The sequence below is a fragment of the Myxine glutinosa genome, chromosome 3 (assembly GCF_964187855.1).
Source record: "Myxine glutinosa chromosome 3, kmMyxGlut1.1, whole genome shotgun sequence".
Lineage (NCBI taxonomy): Eukaryota > Metazoa > Chordata > Myxini > Myxiniformes > Myxinidae > Myxine > Myxine glutinosa.
In genome coordinates, this window is record NC_136263.1 from 10,531,262 (window position 1) to 10,549,729 (window position 18,468).

Consider the following 18,468-nt stretch of genomic DNA (forward strand, 5'->3'; position numbering starts at 1 on the left):
ATATGCAGTTTCGCCATTGACTGGGAATGCAACGCACGTACCTGTTTGTTTGCGAACGTGCACGTTTTTCATGGAAGTCCTTCACGAACTTGCTGTCCATGTCTGACGTGCGAATAAAGGTGCTACAGGAATGTGGAATTTATTGGTTTCATGCTTTAGCATTCGCCGTTTCTGCATTGTCTGTTTACTCCTGGTCTCTCACCCGTGCATAGCACGGGTACCTCACTAGTAAAACAAATGGGCACTTGTAGGACTTTCAGGAAAGAATTCGGTATTTCAAAAAAGTGGATCTGGGGTGAATTAACGGGGGTAGAAAATATCAAGGTTTTGGATGGGGGAAGATAAGAGATGGTGGAGAACAGCTGTTTTAAAGGCCTGGTGGGAGGAGTGGGATTGCAGAGAGTGAGGGAGTTTGTTCCAGAGGTGGGAGTAAAGAGTAATGAAGGAGTGAAGGTGAGCAGAGAGTCTTGATTTTGGCAATTTTACCAGAATATGTTTCGAACATATTCCAATGCAATCGAATATAAGTGATGGCTAAGGGTTGATTTAATTATTATGTAATCATGGGTGGGGGAGGGGAGGTTAAATGAGAAAAAAATTACAATTAAGAAATAAAAGATGGAAGAGGGAGAATGAAGGTAGTAAAGTGTGGTGGTCGGGAGGAGAGAAGTGGAAGTCTATGGTATGAGGGGAAGAGGTGGAAGAGTTGCATGAATAAAATCAGAATTTGAGAGAGAGAAGGGAAATGTCATTCAATGTTTTCTCTAAATTTGCATTTAAAGTAAATACATGGCGCCATCAGGATGGAGAATTTGCATCAATGAATAGAGCCAACCAACCAAATAGAGCCAACCATCCCAAACCAACCAAATCCCAAACCAAACAAATCCTAAACCAAACAAATCCCAAACCAAACAAATTCCAAACCAAACAAATCCTAAACCAACTAAATCCCAAACCAACCAAATCCCAAACCAACCAAATCCCAAACCAACCAAATCCCAAACCAACCAAATCCCAAAACAACCAAATCCCAAACCAACCAAATCCCAAACCAACCAAATCCCAAACCAAACAAATTCCAAACCAACCAAATTCCAAACCAACCAAATCCCAAACCAACTAAATACCAAACCAACCAAATCCCAAACCAACCAAATCCCAAACCAACCAAATCCCAAACCAACCAAATCCCAAACCAACCAAATCCAAACCAACCAAATCCCAAACCAACCAAATCCCAAACCAACCAAATCCCAAACCAACCAAATCCCAAACCAACAAAATCCCAAACCCACCAAATACCAAACCAACCAGATACCAAACCAACCAAATCCCAAACCAACCAAATCCCAAACCAACCAAATCGCAAACCAACAAAATCCCAAACCAACCAGATACCAAACCAACCAAATCGCAAACCAACAAAATCCCAAACCAACCAGATACCAAACCAACCAGATACCAACCCAACCAAATCCCAAACCAACCAAATCCCAAACCAACCAGATACCAAACCAACCAAATCCCAAACCAACCAAATCCCAAACCAACCAAATCGCAAACCAACAAAATCCCAAACCAACCAGATACCAAACCAACCAGATACCAACCCAACCAAATCCCAAACCAACCAAATCCCAAACCAACCAGATACCAAACCAACCAGATACCAACCCAACCAAATCCCAAACCAACCAAATCCCAAACCAAACAAATCCCAAACCAACTAAATACCAAACCAACCAAATCCCAAACCAACCAAATCCCAAACCAACCAAATCCCAAACCAACCAAATCCAAACCAACCAAATCCCAAACCAACCAAATCCAAAACCAACCAAATCCCAAACCAACCAAATCCCAAACCAACAAAATCCCAAACCAACCAAATCCCAAACCAACCAAATCCAAAACCAACCAAATCCCAAACCAACCAAATCCCAAACCAACAAAATCCCAAACCAACCAAATCCCAAACCAACCAAATCCCAAACCAACTAAATCCCAAACCAATCAAATCCCAAACCTACCAAATCCCAAACCAACCAGATACCAACCCAACCAAATCCCAAACCAATCAAATCCCAAACCTACCAAATCTCAAACGGAACTTTGCATCATCGGTGTTTGTTTATTCGGTGCTACTGCAGCCAGTGCACTCACTTGTCACGTTCATTTGTTAATATTATGAAACACAAATTACTGGAGTAGATGCCACGTATGTAATGTATTAGAGCATGATTGTGTATGATGGCGAATGTAGTGTTTGACTGCTGTTTGTATATTTTGCCATCATTCATTCCTTTGAATTATGCGTTGGCTGCCTTCAATGAATGAACCAATCACACCAAATTCTATATCTTTAAAAGTCAACACCTACTTGTAGTCAGGTATAAATTAGGGATGCGTTAGATTGTGTGGTGGTAAATGCAACGCTCTGCCATAAACATTTCACTTACATATAACTTGAGAGTAAACAATGGTTCTTGATGCTCTTTCACCGTCTTGGTGAACAAACTTGTCATTCAGATGTTGAATGCCACTGAAATAGAGCAAGCCTTCCTAAATACACTTTTGATTATGAAACGAAAATCTCTCACAATCGTGATGAAATGTGCTGTATTTCAGTCTATAGCTGCGAAAGTCTTTTTGGAATAAACCGATTATTATTATTATTATTATTATTATTATTATTATTATTATTAATATTATTATTATTATTATTGTTATTATTTAGGTTCAATGCACAGGAAGTACATTTGGTTGGTGTTGGACTCAGTTGTGGAGTTGGGAATTCGTGTTGGCAACAGTCGGATTCTAGTTTCAATAGTTTACGACTTGCAACTTGACTCGGACCTGACAACATTGACTTGAGACTCGGACTTGGGACTTGGTGTCTGGGGACTTGCAACGTGTATGTGACCTGAGTTTGTATTGATTTTTTCACATTGTTCAGAAAATAATCGTTGAATCAACATTGAATGAAAACAGGGTTTAAAATATATGGTAAATGATTTTCACTCGCCGGCATGTGCAGTTCGGTCAATGACGACGTATACCCTGTACATGTATGGATACTGTACATGTGCAGTGCTCCAGCACTCATGGCCACCGGGTCATATACCATTCTCCACTCAGGTTAAAGGGAGTTTCCACTCTCCAGAAAACACAGAGCACACAATGTCCAAGTGGCAAGCATCATTCTTGCTAATAGAAGTACAATTTTATTCAAACCATGCCATCGGCATTCGTGTTGAAACGGGAAAACTTGCCCCTGTGCACATCCTGACTCGATAAAATGATTTTGTGACTATTTAAGTCATTGGATTTGAATTATTTAAACTTCATCAATAACTGTAAATGATATCACGGCTTGGTCAATCATTGTAAATTATATCATGACTTTATCAATAATTGTAAATTATATCATGACTTTATCAATAATTGTAAATTATATCACGCTTTATCAATAATTTTTAAATTATATCATGACATTGTCAATAATTGTAAATTATATCACGACATTGTCAATAATTGTAAATTATATCATGACATTGTCAATAATTGTAAATTATATCACGACATTGTCAATAATTGTAAATTATATCATGACTTTATCAATAATTGTAAATTATATCACGCTTTATCAATAATTTTTAAATTATATCACGACATTGTCAATAATTGTAAATTATATCACGACATTGTCAATAATTGTAAATTATATCATGACATTGTCAATAATTGTAAATTATATCATGACATTGTCAATAATTGTAAATTATATCACGACATTGTCAATAATTGTAAATTCTATCACGACATTGTCAATAATTGTAAATTATATCATGACTTTGTCAATAATTGTAAATTATATCACGACTTTATCAATAATTGTAAATTATATTATGACTGTCAGTAATTGTAAATTATATCACAACATTGTCAATAATTGTAAATTATATCACGACATTGTCAATAATTGTAAATTGTACCACGACTTTGTCAATATTTGCAAATTTCATCACGACAACAATTGAAGTTAACAAGGTATACGTTTCATTTTTTCCAGTGTTCTGCCCTCTTTTTGCATCGACAGTGTACCGTCACCTTTCAAATCCCCTGGAGTCCCGCCCCCTTCCTGATTCGCTAACTTCCTTCCTGGTTTCATTTAATGTACATCATAAATATACTCGTAAATTATTAAAATTTCCTTTCCCCCCCTCCACCACCTTCCTCACGAGCAAACAGCATGATCTCAATCCACAGAATCGATCCGCATTTTTTGAGGTAAACAAAGGTCTCTTCCGTTTGATTTGGTTCAATCTTGTGTACATGCAGCCATCGTCGTCCTGAGTCCCTCTGAGCCTCTGAGCTTCCGAGCCTGGTAGTCAGTGGACTTGTGGAGGTGGATGACCATGGGTTTCAATTCCTATGCCTCCATTGATAAACTAATTCGTGGCACTGAGCAAATAAGGTCAGCCAATAGAAGAAACACTTATAAAATAAAATAAATAATTAAATGCAAACTCTGGTTGATTCAATTCAAATGGTGGTAATCTCATCTGTGAGAAAGGTCGACCACGTTGGATGCTTTTCTAATTGCTCGATTTGAGTTGTCAGGTATTTGAATTTGCAGGTCGACTGTATCCGCTCTGCACTACATACCAGCGATTTTATGGTGAGTAATAATAATTAATTAAAAGGCTCCCCTCTCCCCCCCATCCCCACCCACCTCTACACCGTCCACCACCGGTGAGTGTGGTATTCTGCACCATGCCCCACCCCTCCTCTGCTGACTTTCTGGATCGCTGTCTATGGCACATCAACAGGAAAGGCAATAACGGTCGGAGGATTGCTTTTGGCTGAGCATCGTCAGTTGTGAGAGAGGAGGTTGGCAGGGTAATTTTGTGTGGGCAAGATTTACTTCAAATTAGCCTCTCTATTAACAGTAAAAAAATTAAATAACTCTGTCAAACATAGGGTGTATTCTGCAGATAACTATAACATCCTCTTTTAATTAGGTTTGCTGGCTTCATTTCAAAGCCCTTGGCTGATCCGTGCCAGAAATTAATAAAGAAAAAAAACCTGTACGTGAGGAAATGTTTCATTCACACCCAACTAAACGATGAAACGTTTGATAACAGTATAATATCTGTTTTACAAGTATAATTCCCGGATTTCAGTGAAGCTTTAATGTCGGAATGGCAGGGAACAGTCTTTGTAAATTTCAAAAAGTCCTCCTTTTGTTCAGGCCCAGGTTTTGCAAAAACATTTCAAAATAACCTGGAACAAAACGCTTTTATAAAATGCAATTTTGGCAAAGTCTGTGTCAAAGATAAGTTTCATTCCATGACCTGAATTTAATTAAGTATTCTGAGCTGAACCCTCTCGAGCATATCCACACTCGAAACGAATCCAGACTGTGCAGGGTAGGAATGCGTAATCCTTATTGACCGAGCCAATGAGTCTTGAGACTGTGCGGGTTAAGCTTTACCTTGTCGTAGTTTGTTTCATTTTCTGGATGGTGTGACAGCTGCAGCTTTCTCCCCTGTGAGTCTGATTCCAATTGGAGATTTCTCAGAAATTACCAACATCCTGCAGGTGATTCGTATAAAGTGGCGGCACGTTAGAAACTCATCAGAAACAACTTAAGAGTGTTGATCTCGCAAGTAAAAAGATTGAACAAAAAAAACAACATAGATTTAAAATACAACTGAGTAACTCTTCGATGACCCTTCTGATATGATTTCGTCTCTTGCAGGCGGCTCAGCAATTTTGACGCCTGCTTCTGGGCAACATGGTGGTGTTTAAAGACCGGAAATGGTCGCTATTTGTCCAGCGTAACCCCTGTAAGGCCTAGTCCTGTGAAAAACAGTGTGCATGATTTTTTTGCGTCCACATCACGGTACGGGCTGCTAATCCACCCGGCTGGACACACTTTTTCTGGAGGATGATTGCTTCGCGATGCAGTGCCACCTGCTGTTACTGTACTACACGGCAGATTTATTCGGTTCGGAATAGGTTGGAAATTGAATCTGGGAACAAACAGCCTGGAAACGAGTACCAGGGCCGAATTATATCCTATTGATTTACGCAACAGTAGGATTCGGTGAAATGCTATCCCAGCGCAACAGCTCCGCGATGACAAGATCATCTGGCGGTACATCGTATTACGACAAATTGAGCAAAAAGTTTTTCAAAGCTTTGTGAATATTTCTCGAGACCGAGAAATTGAATTCTCATCGCCTCAAACTAGCAGGTGGAGGAGAGTGGTTGCGTGGGTGAGATAAATACCTTGCACAATGTCCTGACCTGCACCTGAGTAATTGATAGAATTGGGGAAGGACCCACAGCAAAGGTTGAGAAAAAACCCGCAATGAAAGATCCTGACCTTGCGGCGCTTGTTGGTTGTTGGTCCTCTTTAGAGTTCGTGCAAGAAACCCAAATACGTTGGGTCTCCATATAGAGAGAATCATACAGTTTAAAATGGATTTCAAGAGGAAAAGGGGAAAATTCCACATCTGTATCACTGCCTAACTCGTTTTGGCTTAGCGGTTAGGGTGCTGGCTAGGGATCCTAGGATCCTGGGTTAGAATCCCGGCTTAGCGGTTAGGGTGCGTGCGGCTTGGGATCCTAGGATCCTGGGTTCGAATCCCGGCTTAGCGGTTAGGGTGCGGCTTGGGATCCTAGGATCCTGGGTTCGAATCCCGACTTAGCGGCTAAGATGCTGGCTAGGGATCCTATGATCCTGTGTTCGAATCCCGGCTTAGCGGTTAGGGTGCCGGCTTGGGATCCTCGGATCCTGGGTTAGAATCCCGGCTTAGCGGTTAGGGTGCAGCTTGGGATCCTAGGATCCTGGGTTCGAATCCCGGCGAAGCGGTTAGGGTGCTGGCTTGGGATCCCAGGATCCTGGGTTCGAATCCCGGCTTAGCGGTTCGGGTGCCGGCTTAGGATCCGAGGATCCTGGGTTCGAATCCCGGCTTAGCGGTTAGGGTGCTGGCTTGGGATCCTAGGATCCTGGGTTCGAATCCCGGCTTAGCGGTTAGGGAGCTGGCTTGGGATCCTAGGATCCTGGGTTCGAATCCCGGCTTAGGGGTTAGGGTGCAGCTTGGGATCCTAGGATCCTGGGTTTGAATCCCGGTCGATCACTGAATTGACGCCAGGGGGATTGACTCAGCCTGTCATCCTTCCGAGCCTTGGAAAATGGAGTACCAGTTCACTGGTAATTCCCTGTGTGGCAAGAGGCGACGAACAGGGTTGGCGGCAGGAAGGGCATCTGCCCATAAAACATTGCTTCAAGAAGGGGACCGAAATTCTGCCCGAAAAAGGCCAACCCCCACCCTGCGGGGAAAAATGGCCTCTATAGGTGGTCGTAACATTTCCTAACTGCATTGGTCGCTTCTGTTAAAATATCTCCATTTGAAGCCAGTAAAAAAAAAAAAAAAAAAAATTCCATTAAACTTTTACATTCCTGTGCTAACGGAATCCACTTTTGTACATGTGTGGTGAATGTATGTACTCGTCTGATCAACTACTTCTGTTTGTACCAATACATCCTGCACTGCATTAGGATGATACGAGAATTTGGAAACATTCGTCATTGTGAAGATGTTGTACATAATAGAAGTTTGGATATGCATTGGCATTGTGTTTAGAGCTCGTCCATCCAAGCTTCCCATCCTTATTTAAATCCAAAGATATTCAAAAATGAACAAGGTCATTACTCCTACTATGATCAATTTCGTTTTCTTTAGATTGAATGTCGTTTCCTGTTGTATGATCAATATTCCTTTGGGGTATACTCCTTCAAGGTAATGTTGTTGTATATATATATATATGTATATATGTATATATATATATATATATATATATATATATATGTATATATATATATACTATATATATATATATATATATATATATATATATATATATATATATATATATATATATATATATATAATAGACTTGGTGTTGTAAAACCATCTAAAGGTGGTTTTATAGACTTGGTGTTGTAATAGTTGCAGCGTCTGCTCCCAGTCTGGGAGATAGGGGGTTCAAACCCCGGACCGAGTCATACCAAAGACTTTTAAAATGGTACGTGCTGCTTCCTTGCTTGAGGTTCAGCATGTAAAAGGTTAAGGGCACGAACAATCTCCATAGGTTGGCATCCATGGGGAGGAGGAAATTCCTCTTCAGGAAATGTTCCGCTGAATGCGGTGAGGAAGGTGGCGCCATTGTTGTGGTGTCGCTGGTACTCAGAGTCCCCCAGGAAGTGAGGTCACTTCCCCTAAGCTCAGGTGTGTGTGTGTGTGTATGTGTGTGAATGTAAATGTGTGTGTGTAAATGTGTGTGTGGGTGTGTAAATGTGTGTGTGCGTAAATGTGTGTGTGTAAATGTGTGTGTGTGTGTGTGTGTGTGTGTGTGTGTGTGTGTGTGTGTGTGTGTGTGTGTGTGTGTGTGTGCGTAAATGTGTGTGTGCGTAAATGTGTGTGTGCGTAAATGTGTGTGGGTAAATCGTCACATGGATTATCCAACGTGTAGTTATTGTTATATCACACTCTTAAAGGATTGTGCAGAGGAAGACCACTTACATTGGAGCTGTGTGGTCTGTGTTTGATACCTAACCCGACCGTATAAACTGTTGATTTGGTGCTTTACAGGCAGGGCTCTGCACCACAGTGTGCGGAGGAGCAGTCTTTGTTAGACCGGAGTAATGGGCACATACGTTAGGCCAGAGGAGTAGTCTTCCAGTGCTGATCATGGGTGGATGTTAACTACATACATGATACAATGTTTACAATACAGACATATATACAGACTTGGCATTTAATATGGAATATTTTTTTTGTGAGGGTGAACTTACTTTTTAAGATGTCTTGGAACCAAAAGTTCATTGGAATTATGTTGAAATTATTCTAGATTTTGTTAATGTGACCTTTAAAAGAAACAAAAACCACATTTGACATTTCGAAGCAAATAAATTGATCCTTGAAAGTGATGTAAACTGGATATCAAACTCAATTCACGGACAGTACTGTGTTGAACTTCTGTACGTTTTCCAGAAGTAGCTCTTTATTTTGCACATTAGGCAAAATTTTTTTTAACAAAAACAAAGGTTAAATTACGACTGGGATTACGGACAGTAAAATTACAGTTCACTACTTCGTGTAACCCCCATGAGCATTCAGGAGAGCACGTACACGTTGAGGCATGCTGTTCACGAGATTTGCCAAGGTTTGGACAGGAATCGCTTGCCATGCAGTGACAATAGCCTGCTGCAATTCACGCACAGAGGTCGGCTGCTGGTCCAATTGGTCGATTTGACGCATTAATTCTGCCCACAAGTTCTCTATCGGATTCATATCCGGGGACATGGCAGGCCACTCCATGTGCTCTACACCACGGTCAACAAGAAAGTGTTGGATCATGCGAGCATGATGAGGCCGGGCATTGTCATCTTGGAAGACAAAGTTTCCTCGAAAGGCTGCACGAGGAAATGGAAGCAATGCTTTTTCCAGAATGGCCCTGTACTTGAACTGGTTCAGGTTTCCATTCAGAACAACCAGGTCAGTTTTGCCCCCTGCATGAAAAGCAGCCCAAACGGTCACCCCACCACCTCCAGCTTGGACTCTTGGCACTACCCAATCTTTGTTGTTGGCTTCATGCACTTGTCTGCGCACTCGGACGCGGCCATCTTGACGATAAACCAGAAATCTAGACTTGTCACTGAAGATCACGTGATTCCAGTGTCCTGGCTGCCATTGACGGTGCTCTCTGGCCCACTGCAATCAGCGCTGGCGGTGTTGTCTGGTCAGGCGTGGCTTTCTCAGGGGACGCCTGGCATGATAGCCTGCTTGAACCAGTCGTTGGTTGAATAGCCTTCTGGATACAGGCACATTTGTCAGTTGCTGCCACTCAGCCCTAAGCCGATTAGCTGACTTGGTATGGCCATTGCGGACTAACCGGTGCAGCTGGCGATCATCCCTCCTTGTGGTTCTGCGGGGACGTCCTGGCCTCGGTATTGGAGTAGGTACACCCCTCTGAGCATTTTGTTTCAGGATCTTTGACACCTGACTTTGAGTGATGCCATACTGCCGAGCAACAGCACGCTGTTTCATGCCGTAATTTCGTAAAGCCACCACTCCATGACAAACAGCATTGTCGAGTTGACGGACCATCTCCAGAGGAAGCGGCAATAACTTTTGGAGACATGCAGCAGTTGTTTTCCACTAATACAGAACGCAACAACCCTTGTATACCCGATTGTGAAGCCAATCATCAAATGCACCTGTCCGTACATTTTGCCACGCCACCTGTGATATAATCCTGTTGTTGACTTCTTGCTGCGACAGACAATCAGTGACATGGTTCTCTTAACAAATAAATCATCAAAGTGTAAAAGAAACTCACCAGATTGATATACTGGGTTAAGAAAGTAAACCCAAGTCAGGAAAAAAAATATATTCCATATTAAATGCCAAGTCTGTAGTTACTATGTACTCCATTGTCAGTACATGTCAAGAAACAAAAATAAATAAATAAGCTGCCTTTTCTTGTCCTGAGTATCTCATTTCAAGAACATTTTGAACATCACAAAATGCTCTTTTCAAGCACTACTTGCTCCAATTATGAAGTTGCACTCGTCGTATTAGGTTGACAGTATGACCTGGAGGTATGCACACTCACCTTTAAGTTGTCTCGCCTGTGTTGGAATCTCGACCCAGCTATTAACTGTCATCCTGGAATTCCACAGGAAATGTGTGTTCCGTCCCCTGGATGGACGTTAAACTGGATGTCCGATCTGCCGGCATTTGTTGGTGGGCATTAAGGATCCCATGGTGTCCTTCGTGAAGAGTAGGCAAGCTATCGCCGGCACCATGACCAATTTACAAATTCCTGCTATAACCAGCAGAGGGCACTGCATCATTGGGCGGGCACCATGACAAAATTACAAATTCCTGCTCTAACCAGCAGAGGGCACTGCATCATTGGGCGGGCACCTTGACCAAAATACAAATTCCTGCTCTAACCAGCAGAGGGCACTAAATCATTGGGCGGGCACCATGACCAAATTACAAATTCCTGCTCTAACCAGCAGAGGGCACTGCATCATTGGCATCGCCATGCAATCAACCAATGATGCTACCCCGCAGCCTCGTGCTGTGTATGAATGAAGACTCCATTACTCATGTGAAGGCATGCTGTGTTGTAATAAGTATTCTCCATGATGGATTTAAATGTGTTGTGCTTATAGTTTGTACGTGTACATGCAAGTCGATGAGAATGTATCCTTTGAAGCAGTCGGACGTGTATGTATAGGCAATTGGAGGACCATCTCGGTAAATCCCTGGAAAGAAGAATGACCTGTTGGCATTCCATGTGTGTGATTGCCTTCGGCATCGTCCAGCATGCAGTGCGATTAATAATAGCGTTGAGAAATATTATAAATATTCCAAATTACAAATATCTCAATTAATAACAGAAACTTCACATTGAGCTTTCTTCCAGATACCAAATGAACATAAGAGAACGTGCAAGAATTTCTGTTTGGAAGAGTCAAGTGCATTGCGATTGTACCGGAACGATAAGGGATTGTTTGGGGGGAAAAAAACGAAATGATCAAATGGTTTGATAACAAGTGCAGGATTCCATTCTCATAAATTCCTCTAACATCTCGTGGGGGTGTCATCTGATGTCTCATCAAAACAATGGTTTTGAACTCCTTACACCTCATGGGTTTCGATATCTGCTTCCGCTTCAGCAGAAAACCCCAAGCAGCCTTTAATATGATTCAGGCTGTGATTTAATTACCCATGAATGCATCTGCCGTTTATCGAGTGTCCCAAGTGGGTAGAGCTCTTGATCTCCTCGAATACATCAGTGTGAAGATGAAGCACCAGAAAATTTTTTTACATTTCGATTTCAACACAAATGGTAAATAATAACAGAATTTTCCAACGTACGTCTCGCTTTACTCCAGCCGTTTGAATGTCAATTGCACTGTGTGATTACATTTTGAAGTCTTATACATTCGATTCTCTAAAATGTATTGTTTTTCGATGTTAAAAACATTGCGTTTTGTTATCAGATATCGAGATGTGGCACATGCAGGAAGAAGAACTGCAAAAGGAGCACAGCAGGAAGTGAGTTTACTTCTTCTTTTCACCTTTCTTTAATAAGCCAATGTCAAAATAACACTTTTCTCTCGAATTGTATGAGAGATTAATAGTAGTTAACATTATTTGTGTGTCACCATTTACAAACAAGAAAGAGCAATCAGAGATCGCAAACCCTCACCAGGATGTGATTGTGAGGTGTCTTTTGTGGGGTGTTTTTGTACATTCTTTCATTATTTTGTACTGACATCAGACACTCATGACACACGACATCCTCTTTATAAAACTGAATTCAGTATTGTATTTAAAATATATATATTTTTAATGAGGCTGTCCTCAGGGTCGTTTGAGTCCCCGGGTTCTTTTGCATCTTCAAAGTATTTTGGATCAAATATCAAAGTATTTACATCAGGATCCTATGGCTCTTTTGGGTCCTCTGAGTCTTTTTGGGTTATTGGGGTCCTCTGGTTCTTCATGGTATTTAAAGATCTTCACCTTCACTCCTTCATTCCTCTTTTCTCCCACCTCTGGAACAAACTCCCTCACTCTCATCAATCCCACTCCACCCTCCAGGTCTTTAAAACAGCTGTTCACCACCATCTCTTATCTTCCCCCATCCAAAACCTTGATCTTTTCTACCCCCGCTAATTTCACCCCAAATCCTCTTTTTTGAAATACCAACTTCTGTCCTGGAAGTCCTTGGTGTCCTTGTGTTTTATACTTCTCCCACACCACCCCCCCCCCCCCTTCCCACGCCTCCTCCCCCCAAGCCCTCTCCCTCCCACACATCTCCCTGCTCTTAAATGTTGTGTGCTCTCAAGTGTTTGTGTGCTTCCCCTTCTCTTGTCTTCCGCTCCCTCTTTTTATATGTTTTGTTTGTCTGGTTGATTTGTTTGTGAAGTAAATGTCAGCTCTTTCACGAGCCTCGATTCAGTATACAAAAAAAAAAAAAAAAAATCTTCAGGATATGCTGGGATCTTTGTGGTATTGAGAGTCTTTAGGGGTCTTAAAGGTTCTTCAAATATCCAATGGGTCTTAAAAGTCGAAAATGTTGAAAAGTACATTCCAATAGTACATAATTAATAGACATACGTAAATAATAGACAGGATGCCTCTGACTTCAAACAGTACAAAATTAGTGGACATATTGAAAACTCACATGGCTGGAGAAGATAATATAGTAGTTTCTTCTTCTTCAAACAATAACTTCTGGCTGCCAGACCGTAAGTCCAATCATATTGAAATTTTAAAGACGTGTGCCGCTTCATGACTAAAACATTACTTTGAAGTCTCACGTCGATAAATTAAGCGGTTCAAGAGATATAATTTTTAAAAGATTTTCGTTCAATCTAATATGACCGCCAAACCATGTGACGTATGAATTATTCAAGGACAGCATGGTATACGCATGGCATGCGTAACATATGTTTGAAGTTTCCATTCGATCTGTTCAGCTGTTTTGGAGGAGTGGCTTTTTTATATTTTATTCTTCAAAAAATCATAGCCGCCAAACCACGTGACCAATGACGTCATCATTTTTTTATTCTCTGCCAATGTATCCCCAGATGATGCTCAAGAAATTTCATCTTTATAGGATGAAGTTTTGTACTTGTCGAATTATGATGTCATAATGGAGGCACCTGTGACATCATCACTAACATATTTTATCCCCCATGGAGAGTTCTTTACAATGAGCCATGTCTAAATTTTTTCGACACATCGCTTTCGGAGATATAGAGGTGCAATTTTTTTGGTTTTTCCAAGATGGCGCCCGTACCACGTGACCTATGATGTCATAATTATCATTAAAGATTATACAGGTAGTAGAGCACCAATGGTGAAAATTCGCTGTTAATCGGGCCAACGGTTGAAGAGGAAATCATACTTATTCTGTGTGGACAAACAAACCGACAAATGAAAAATCACTCACAGAGCGACACTTGGAAAAAGAGAAAAAAGTAGAATGGCACTCAGTAGAGCATCCTTTTGACCTTAAAAAAAATTAGTGCTTGAATTCAGTGCCCTGATAGGCAAATCGTCTTCTAAGTTTAAGTTAATTGGATAAAAATTGACAATTTTAGAAATTTGGCCTATGTTGACCTTAAAAATAGTTGGTGGTTGAATTCAGTTAGCTGATATGTAAATCCTATTCAAATTTCAAGTCAATCGGATGAAAATTGAGGATTTTAGAAATTTAAAAAATCTTTGGCCTATGTTGACCTATTGGCCCCAAAAATATATTGGATTTTATCGGACCACAAACTCTACCATTTGGTGAAGTTTCGTGAAGATCGGTTTAAAAGTGTGACCAGTAGGCAAGTATAAGTGAGCAGACAGACAAACACATATACGCACACACACAAACCGACACACAAACCGGAGTGATCAACATACTTGTCCCTAAAAAAATTTTTTCCAACTAACAAGCGGACTTTACTGCAATACCCTCTCCTCTGGCAAGGGTAATATTATTTTTATTTTTATATTTTATTAACATCATTATATATAAATTATCACGAGTGGGCACTCCCGTCCTCCTGAAGGAGTACCTTTCCAAAGTACCCACCAACGGTGAGAAAAGTGCTGCATCACATTCTTCAAATGCACTTTATAATTTTTGACATTTTTGAAAGAAAGTTTATTGATCACAACATATTTTTCTCCATATCATAATTTTGAGAATGTTCCATTATATAGTATTTTCCACGTTCCATCATTATTCAATTACGAGAACCACATTTGGTAAAGAGCAAACCTCCGCCAGGCTGAACAGTTTGTTTTGTATCCACTGATGGGCCGGATCTGGATTCGGACCTGAACCAAAATCGAATCGGCTTGTTCTTGTCACCAAATCAACCCATACCCCAAGTTTAGTCATAACTTATCCACTTTTTAAAAAACATCATGCTATATATCGTTTTTGGCCACATCTCTCAATGGTGGAGAATCACTTTTAAATTACAAAAAAATCTCGTATCCAGATCTTCATCAAAATCGAATCAATTCACCCTTGTCACACACCCAACCTCTCCACCAAGTTTCCTCTGAATGCGTCCACAACTTTTTGAGATATAATGTTCACAGACAAAAAGACATACAGACAGGGATGAAAACCTAACTTCCGTCCACCTTTGGTGGCTGGGGCAGTAAAGAGATTTGTAATACCACCTATCACCAGAGGTGGAGCTATTTCCACCACATGTACACACACATACACACACACACACACATATATATATATATATATATATATATATATATATATATATATATATATATATATATACACACAATAGAATGTACATGGGTGGGGGGGATCAGGGATGGATCTTCCCCAGGGTTATTTGAGGGGCCCGAGCTTCTCCAATATTTTTTTGTGCAGTATGGTGCAGAAAAACCCCTCATCATCTCTTCCTCACTTCCTCCTCGTTACATGATTGAAGAGTCTGGCCGGTGAAAGATCACGTTATGCTTTGTTTGAAGTCTCATGTTGTTGTGGGGTTGGCCGGGAGATGTTTGGCTCAAGTCTTTCACGAACAGGCTGCTCAGGCATGCCGTTGGACGAAGGTTCGGACAATAATTTTTTAATCTGCCCAGGGTGCCAGCGATAACTCGCCTACTTTTCGTGAAGGACACCGTGGGAACGTTAACGTGCACTAACTAATGTTGGTGAAGGGATGCCCTGTTTCATGTCCATCAAAGGGGGACAGCACATGTATAATGAATCGCCCAGTCTGGAAAGCACTGGGATGACAGTTTATAGCTGGGTCGGGATTGAAACTCAGGCTAGAAAAGCAAAAGCAGCACCGAAAGGGGCCACCAATACATGTACAGACACAAACTTCAACTTGTATAGGGTGTTCTAAAAAGACCTGGACAACTTTGGTTGTTCATATATTTAGAACCTCAAATGATACAATGATAGCCTTTGGTTTATATGATATAGAAACTCAACATTGATACAGAAGGTCACACCACACATTGACCTTTGGATTGTGGGGGTTTTCAGAGCCCCATTTCCTCACATTGTGCCGGTTAGCCTTCCCCGATACATGAAAGCAAGCTTTGTCTGTGAACATGATCTTTTTCAGGTAACCTTCATCATCCTCTGTGCGACTGAGCATTTCCAAGGCAAACACCTTGCATTTGGGTGTCATTTGGTTTGAGTTCCTGCAGAATCTGCACCTTGTAGACATAAAGCTTCAGTCTTTTATGCAAAATCGTGTGTCTTTGATTTTCATTCTCCTTGAATCTCTTGTACCACTCTCTGACACTAGTCCGCGATGTCAGATTCCTTCCATACCTTGTACGGAAATTGCGCATCTGTCGGATCTCGTCTCAATGAACCAGTCGACACACTGAGCTTTCTCCTGTGTAGTCGCCATTTTATTTTTTATTAAACCACCAGACCTGCAAATAAAGAAAACATTCTGAGTTTCAATATCATATAAAACAAAGAGTATCATTGTATCATTTGTGGTTCTAAACATATTAACAACCAAAGTTCTCCAGGTCTTTTTAGAATACCTTGTACAATTTGAAGTTTCTGTCTGTACAGGCGTTTGTGGCCCCTTTCGGTGCTGCTTTTTCTTTTCTAGCCTGGGTTTGAATCCCGACCCAGCTATAAACTGGCATTCCAGTGTTTTCCAGACTGGGCGATTCATCAATACATGTGCTGTCCCTTTGATGGACATGAAGGCGGGAGAAAAGAGGAATGAAAGAGTGAAGGTGAGCAGAGAGTCTTGATTTTGGCACTTTCACCAGGAGAGTGTTGCTTGCAGATCTTGTGCGACCTGTAGGAATATTTGGGGGAGAGAGCCCAGACAGAACTGGGGGAGCTAGGCCAGAGAGGAGTCGGTAGAAGACAGAAAGACCACCAACCTGCCTGCGGTGAGTGAGTGAAAGGCCCTTGGAGTTAGCTTAATCGCGGGACATTCCAATGATTTTGAACGCTTTGGTTTCAACAACGTGAAGCCGAGCTAGGTGTGAGGCAGGAGCACCAGCCCAGAGGGGGGAACAGTATTCCATTGAGCTGCGGATGAAAGCCTTGTATGGGCCGAGGAGCTCAGGTGTGACAAGGAAGGACTTCGCATGACGGAGGATGCCCAGTCGGCGACTGGCTTTGGTGGCCAGATTGGAAATGTGGTTTTCCCAGGAAAGATCATGGCAGATAGTGAGACCCAAGAGCTTGAGCGACAGAAGTTCATTAAGAGGATTGTTGAGAAAGTAGATGGGAGGGTTGTCCAGTCGGTCTTTTTCGAGAGACATCGTAAGAATGTGAGATTTGTCAGGATTGAAAGACATGTTCATTTGTTATATAGATTTGTTAATACAGTTAATACAGATTAATATGTTAATAATTCAGAAAATGTTATAAATCAGATGTTAATACAGATTTGTTAATAACAGATTTGTTAATACAATACTTTATTTATTTCCTTTTCAACATCTATCTATAATTCCAGTAATCTCTGTGTGCATGTGTGTGTGTCTGTGTGTCGTTTGTCTGTGACCGCTGTTTCTCGACAACCACGGGTCCGATATACTTGAAACTTGCCAGGTATATTGCTGGGGACCTGAGGATGTGCCTTTTCAAGGTTTCATATTAATCGGAGAAGTAGTTACCGAGCTATGGCGATTTATTTACCCGTACTCGCAAGCCGTTCGCTTTGGCTTTGCGAATGGACCAAACCATTTCGTGTAAATAGAGGGGGGGGGGGTTCTACCGTACTCGCAAGCCGTTCGCTTTGGCTTTGCGAATGGACCAAACCATTTCATGTAAATAGAGGGAAGGGGGTTCTGTGGTCGTTACTGCCACGTGGTTTCAACGTTTTTTTTTGTTGTTGTTGTTTGCACGCATGTTTTTTTGCACCCACGTACGGGCACGTCCTCGTTTATACAATGAGCGAAAATGGCTGTTGCTGTGATTTTGCTTTGTTTATAAGCTCTTTTGTATCTCGATACTTTACTAACATAATTGCGTTCGATCGTTTTTTGCAAAAAAAATATTTTCTTCACTATTAAGAATGCCTAACTATACCCAACATCTCCAGAAAATTTCATGACTATAAAACTAATTTTCGATCCAAAAAACGCGATTTTTATTTTTGGAAAAATTGCCTTATAAAATGCACAACAAAAGTATTTGACAAATTGCCTCATGTACAAAAGTAGTCTCGAAATCGGTGAAGGCATTTATGTTAGTAATGTATCGATATAATTTTATAAACAGGAATCAAATTCCTGCGAGTGGCTAAGTGTGAAAAAATTCTGACTCAATGCGGGGCTCGAACCACGGACCTCCGTTAATAGCGCGTCAACAGCCCACTGCGCTATTGAGCCA

The 18,468-nt window shown here is 41.1% G+C and overlaps 1 protein-coding gene across 2 annotated transcripts in view; it reads left to right on the forward strand.

Annotated features, from left to right (window-relative positions):
* The window catches only part of LOC137423808 (uncharacterized), a 152,573-nt gene that overhangs the window by 119,558 nt on the left and 14,547 nt on the right, over positions 1-18,468 (forward strand). For both annotated transcript variants that reach the window (XM_068111328.2, XM_078773717.1), the window contains exon 9: positions 12,098-12,152. In XM_068111328.2, the coding sequence (XP_067967429.2) occupies positions 12,098-12,152 (55 nt within the window). The remainder of the gene's footprint in view (positions 1-12,097; positions 12,153-18,468) is intronic.